This window comes from Triticum dicoccoides, chromosome 2B, assembly GCF_002162155.2.
Source record: "Triticum dicoccoides isolate Atlit2015 ecotype Zavitan chromosome 2B, WEW_v2.0, whole genome shotgun sequence".
Taxonomy (NCBI): Eukaryota; Viridiplantae; Streptophyta; class Magnoliopsida; order Poales; family Poaceae; genus Triticum; species Triticum dicoccoides.
The window spans coordinates 155,303,477-155,310,168 of record NC_041383.1 but is presented as its reverse complement, the minus strand read 5'-3'; the positions used below and the strand labels follow the sequence as shown (position 1 = coordinate 155,310,168).

General features: G+C 47.0%; 1 protein-coding gene across 1 annotated transcript; it reads right to left on the bottom strand.

The window, feature by feature from the left end:
- Nucleotides 1-950: 950 nt before the first annotated feature.
- On the bottom strand, nucleotides 951-3,676 carry LOC119362726. The gene is made up of 2 exons (XM_037627974.1): nucleotides 3,473-3,676; nucleotides 951-2,373 (listed from the first exon to the last, which is right to left on the bottom strand). The coding sequence occupies exons 1-2, from the start codon at nucleotides 3,514-3,516 to the stop codon at nucleotides 1,191-1,193; spliced, it is 1,227 nt and encodes a 408-aa protein (XP_037483871.1). The 5' UTR covers nucleotides 3,517-3,676; the 3' UTR covers nucleotides 951-1,190.
- Between the last annotated feature and the right edge of the window lie 3,016 nt (nucleotides 3,677-6,692).

Below are 6,692 nucleotides of genomic sequence, written 5' to 3'. Positions count from 1 at the left end.
TATCTGCAAACAAACCCATCTCTCATTAATTTTCTATGTAGTTGGTTACAGTTTGATGATTTTCTTGGAACTCATGTGTGCTCAAAATGCTTACTCTCTGCAAGCAAGGATGCTGCAAGATCTTATTTTCCACCACAAATACATTTTACATCTTGCCCTCATTTCTTGCGCTGATTGCATTGATTTTCAGAGTTCAGATGCATGCTGCCAAAATAAACAGAGACTAGAAAATAAACAGTCTACAGGGACTTGTTTGTAAGTGTTCAGATGCATGCCTGCATGGAGAATGTATGTGTTGAAGCTTCTCCCGTAGCTAGTTCTGCTGCATTTTTCTTCTAAAAGTGTTGGATGATGAAACGGTATACTGGTTCTTTCTGAACTTCTTTACGTCTACAAACACTTCTTGGACCATTCTGAACTCTGATGTGCAGTTTTGTTTTGTTTTTCCCTCAGAAGTCAGAACGTTTTTCTTTTGGTGCGAGCTGGACCATGTTTGTGATAATTACAGTGCTGAGCTTCCCTCAAGAACTAAATGTAATACATTAGCTTCCCTCAAGAACCAAAAAAATAAAATATATGTTCATGACATCTATTCCTAACTTCATCACTAGCTAAGTCGCTTGATTAGACCGATGAATAATGAATCTACAAAATCAATGAACCAAGTATTCTTGAGTTGCAAATCACTGTTTTTTCTGGACTATTTTTAATTCATTCATTTTGCTGCGAGCACTTTTAGGCTGATGCTCTCTCTGGTGGTGATAATAACACCTTCCATCGAGAACTAAAGATAATACATTAGCCAAGAGGAACTTGCACTACACTGTCTGACGGCCTTTATGAAGAACTTATTCCTTCCTCTGGTTGCAACAGTTGTGTAATTCTCCCCCTCAGAGAAAAAAAACAAAGTAAGGATGTTCGTGTGGCAATCCACAATCAAGGGTAGCGTTTTGGCTCCAGGAGCATATGCTCCTGGATGAACAATTAAACCGTAATAAAATTCAACATAAATTGACATTTTCGGAAACATACATGTCCAGTAGGTACTTTTAGCATTTCAGAGTTGTACAATTAGACACTTCAGTTCCTTCCCAGTTCTTCCTCTGTAACTGCTTAACGCTTGCCACTGTCGTGCACTGATGCAGAGGCTCACTAAGAGTAAAAAACACGCGACAACCAAACATGATTGTTCACTGGCCAACACCATAGACCAAACTGGGGAGCACCCAGAGGCTCTCAAGCTGATTGCTTTTGCCTTCTAGAATGTATGAATCCGAGCGAGTTATACTGTAAACTGCCTGACCAAGCTCTACAGCAATCCAAGGTTCATCAGAGTCTTTGGACGCACTTGGAACATAAATGCAGTTACTCTTTCCGCCCCATTTTTCAGGGTTCATGCAAGAAAATGTAGGGCTCCTCCTATCAAGGCTGATAAAGAGGGCCCAGTTTTCCAACTTCTCCATCTTTGTCCACTTAGCTGGTTCGGCTGAAGAATCAAAGCGGAAGACCTGAAAGGTGCCATTGCTTATCAAGTCATCAACAAGATCAACCATGAGAAGCATGTCACCACAGACCACCAACCATGGATCATAATTCAAGCCAACAACAATGTCCTCTCCCCACACAACATCGACTTCCTGCACGTTGGGCTGAGGTGCCAAGGATATGGTTTTCAGCGTCTGGGGAAAGTCTATGGCAAACATCTGACCTTTGAACAAAACAATCTGAATAAGAAAGTGTTCAGAAACAAGAGGGTACTCTGTCCACGAATTTGTTCCAACCTGCCACTGGAAGATGAATAAATTCGAGAAAAGGAGGAGACACGAGTTGGATGAACTGAATGGAGCCATAAGAATGGCACTATCGATCACACAATCGCTGTTGGTGTGGAGTTTGGGTGGCTTCACCTTAGTACATGTGTAAACATCGACAAGGAGAAGGTGCTCCACACAGGAGAAGATAAGATGCCCATATGAGCAGCCCAAATAGGGCATGTAATTTGGAGTATTACGGGGAGCTGAGCGGCGAAGAGATAAGTTTGTCCTCACAAGATCACAAAGATGCCATTTGTAGTTCGATAAGAGATTGTAACTTGTGTTGCAATGCCAATTAGCCCTACGCAAACCTGCTTTGAGATGGAGAGGTGGGAAGACAAAGGCATATATGGATGATGGGAAGGAAAAGACCGCAGCACGCCAAGAGTGACAGGTGCCAGTAAAAGCAAGGAGGTCATGGAATGAGCTTAAGAGAGCAATGATTAGGTGAAGCAGGCTGTCTGGTAGGTCCGCCCAAACACGTTGTTCAGATGAGGCTGAGGTAGAGACCAAGCAGTGGCAGATTTTCTTAGATGGCCACTCTGCGACGACCACTTCTCTGTCATACAAAAAATTCAAGAACGATGTATCAGCATTGCGGAATCAGATATCATAGAAAAAATATTGGAAATGTGGTAGTACTTAGGCTCTTACTGCAGTACTACACATTAAGGAGAAACACAAATTTCCATGTCATTAAACATTAATGCTTTACATAGTAAGATGTATATCAAGATGGCACGCTACAATTAAAATAAGCTACCCCAGAATAGCCAACAGCTTGATGCTCAATACGACAGAATAAATATAACCTTATTTAGTGAGCTAAAATTGGTACATTTCCGAATCATGCATTTGGGGGTGATATTTGGGAGCGGCTAGGCGCCAGTTGCGTGAAAAATCTGAAAACGGTCAGCCAATTCTCCCCCTCCTATCTCAACCATTGGATCAAGATCCAACGGACAATGCTTCATCTTCAACCTCAAACAGGTACGTGTACTGTTTCTCTTCCCTCACCTATCCAGCACAAGCCTAACCGCCTGCCTCTGCCACCAGCGGCGGATGGCGCTCCCCTGAACCACCGCCCACTGCCCGGCGATGACCAGTTTTTTTCCGGCGAACCTGCACCATGCCCCACACTCCTAAGATAGATAATGAGGTCACCTGCCAGCCTAAGATAGATACCGGGGTCGCCTGCCGGCTGCCATCCTAAGATAGACCCAGAGGGCTCCCCAAGAGAGCTCCTTCCTTCCCTCCAGCTGTTCCTTCCTTCACGCAAAATTCGACTGACCCAAATTATAAATTCAGGCGACTACAAGTAGCTAAACCGGTGATGTTTGTACTTTGTAGAGTATTCTCGAAGCAAATAACAAATCAAGTGTCACCAATCTCGCAAGACTCTCACCTGTTTATCCGGACAACATTTGTGCAATCTCTCAGTACGCTCACCTTACCCAACCAAAGCATTGCTGAGGGGCGGGCGTGCATCTCGGCAAGGAAACCGGCAAAATTACCAAGATGCACGACGGCTACTGACCAATAGCTGCCGTAGAGATGTGTTCTTGGCTGATTCTAGTTTGGATCCAATCCACCCAACAAATCTGCACTAGGAAGAGGAGGGGAAAAGAGAGGGAGGGAGAGGTCACGGGTGTGCAGACCTAGGGGCGGGTGCCGGCGGCGAGAGCTCCAGCGGTGGCTGCATGGTCGTGGCACGCCAGTCTGCGTGCCTACTGCTACCGGCGCGCCGCGTTTCCTCGTCAGATCCGTCGGCAAGACGGCAACGAAGAGGCGGAGGAAGGCACCGATCGATCGCCACATTAAAGGGAATCGGCGGCGCCAGCCGCCAGAGCTCGTCGTATGCGTGTTTTTTTTACGCCGATGGGCGTCGGTCAACCGATGGAAGCCACCGATCAATCGCCTCGCTAGTCAGACGATCGTTCCTTGCTTCCCGCGAGCCGTTCGATCTCGCTGTTTGTATCACTCGTCTTTCTTCTACCATAAGTACACAGGGAGAAGCGAAACAAATTTTTCTTTTTATCTACATAAATAAACGGGGCAAACTCATTTTCAATGATTAAGAAGAAGAGTGTTGCCCAGTTAATTAGAGAAAAAACAGACGATAAACTATATAACTCAGTGCACATGACACAATATAAATCACACACTGCTACGAAGGAAATATCGACGAGTTGGTACCTTAGCGGCATCATCACCAATTCTCCCCGAGCAAGCATTTTGACTTAAAGGAAGCAACCAATGACTGAGTACACATCGAAGTGGCAGAAGCAGCCACATGAAGATCCAAGCCAAATGAACAACACACACACCAGCAACGGGGCCAACAATGAATCCAGGAATAAACGAGCGACAGAGCACTATGCAAGGGTGACGCTGCGAAGAATCATCAAGATGGGCCATCCACCGCTTGTCGTCGTTGCCACAAGGACCCACCACACAACTTTGACCCCACTACAACAAACGTACCACGATGAGCTTACGGACACCTAGAGAGCCAAGCCAACTACCACAGTCTCACTGCAGCCTCGACCTCGCACACCCACATTGTCGCTGCCACACGAGCAATCAATGACCACCATGCCAACCACGGGTCTTTCCATCCGATTCAAACTTCAGGATGGTGCCGCCAAGAGTGAACACGACATCATAGATGTCATCGTCCGGACCAAGGAGCCTGGACCTAGGGTTTCCCCATAGAAACAAGGGCAGAGGACGAGACAACAACAATGACACTTTCATCAAGGAAACGACGTCCGCGGGCGACGTCTTAGTCAGGCCAGGACGCACTGAGCACTGCTTTCACCAGTTGTCTCGCCATCCAAATCCATGGTTGCTAGCCACCGACACCACCACACGTGCCATCCAGCTTGTCGCGGAGCGAGCTAGTCGCATGCCCATCGACCCACCATCGTCAAATCCGGAATCCCAGATCAGGTACATCATAACTCCCCCGCCTCACCATGACATAGTCCAGGGCCAACCGAGACCGTCGCTGGAAGATCCATCGGCGACCGCGACATCGCCGAGCCGCGCAACATGGAGATGAAGACTCGCTCAAAGTAGCCACAAACATTGAGCCCAGACGCCTCATCGGGTGACCCACTACGTGGCCGCTCCGCCGCGCCAGTTGGGAAGTCTGCGTGTGCTTTTGTTGTTTGTTTTGCATGAGAAAAAGACATGGTGGCTTTTAAAGGGAGCTAGTAGAGTTATGCTTTTGTTTACTTAGCGGATTCATGCAAATCATTGCATTTTTTGCATGGTACATACAGGGTTGCCATTTTTGGATGTTTTTTTAGTATGTTTAGCTTATTGTCTTGTGTTTTAGTTTTGACCGACTTGGTGGTCGCGCTGCTCATACTACTGTGCCGGTCTTGCCTCACACCCTAGACCGAGAGATTATGGGCACTGACAGGAGGAATTTGGGCAAGAGAAGGGCGCCGTTGATTGGGACTGAGGAGGGGGCGGGAGTAGGTGGACAATATCTTGCGTCGGTTGAGGCTTCTCCAAGAAACCGAGAAGTAGAATGTGTCCCTCCACCCACCGCGGGTCTTCGCCACAACAACTCCACATGTCGTTCGCATCTCCTCTAGCGACCGTCGTCGATGGCGGACCCACTAGAATTAAGGGGAGAGAGCAGAGAGGGGGGGGACTGGAGATGTCACGGTGTTGTTGCCGCGCTGCCTCTTTGAGCACATTGTCGCTGCTATGTCCTCATCACTACCAAGGATGACGCATTTTTTCCTTTTTTCGACCGGCTGGGAATTGACACAAGATCTGAGAGAGTATTTTCTAAAGGATTTTTTGGTAGAGAGGAGTTGGGAAGCAATAGATGCTTCGGTAAGGCCTTCGTATCAGTAAAACAAATAAACACCCTCTACATCCATGCAACCCTACCACGTAAATCATCACAAAGCAATAAAGGTAGTCAAACAAGAGAAAATTGCTAGATACGGATCATAGGCCCAAATCATGCTTCCAGAACAAAAGTGCATTTGCTTTGATACAAATTCCTCTTGTATTGGAAAAGGTCACCAAGAACCACATCAATCCAAACACTCCAACTACATCAAGTAAGCTATATTTCCTCGAACACACAAAGCAGGGGGAAAATAGCCTAACCTGGGGGCTAATGGAGCCATGCTCTCCCGTGAATCACTGAATCGACAAAGAAGAAGTTATCATCCCTTAGCCATGTAGAAGTAATGTATAGTCATATATAGAAATGGTCATATCTATAAAGATACTGATCATCCAAATTTTTTAAATTTATTGCAGACTAAGTTTTGCATACACCTTTGGAAATACAGAGGGTTGCCGTTTTTTACCACGCAGTTGGGCGCAGAAGGTAACACTGGTTCCTGGTCCACCTAGATGCATAGATCAAAGTGTTGGGGAACGTAGTAATTTCAAAAAAAATCCTACGCACACGCAAGATCATGGTGATGCACAAAAACGAGAGGGGAGAGTGTTGTCCACATATCCTCGTAGACGGAAAGCGGAAGCATTAGCACAATGCGGTTGATGTAGTCGTACGTCTTCACGATCCGACCGATCCAAGTACTGAACGTACGGCACCTTCGAGTTCAGCACACGTTCAGCTCGATGACGTCCCACGAACTCCGATCCAGCAGAGCTTTGTGGGAGAGTTCCGTCAGCACGACGGCGTGATGACGGTGTTGATGATGCTACCGACGCAGGGCTTCGCCTAAGCACCGCTATGATATTACCGAGGTGTGGTGGAGGGGGGCACCGCACATGGCTGGGAGAGATCAACAAATCCACTTGTGTGTCTAGAGGTGCCCCTGCCCCCGTATATAAAGGAGCAAGGGGGGAGGTGTCCGGCCAAGAGGAGGGCGCGCC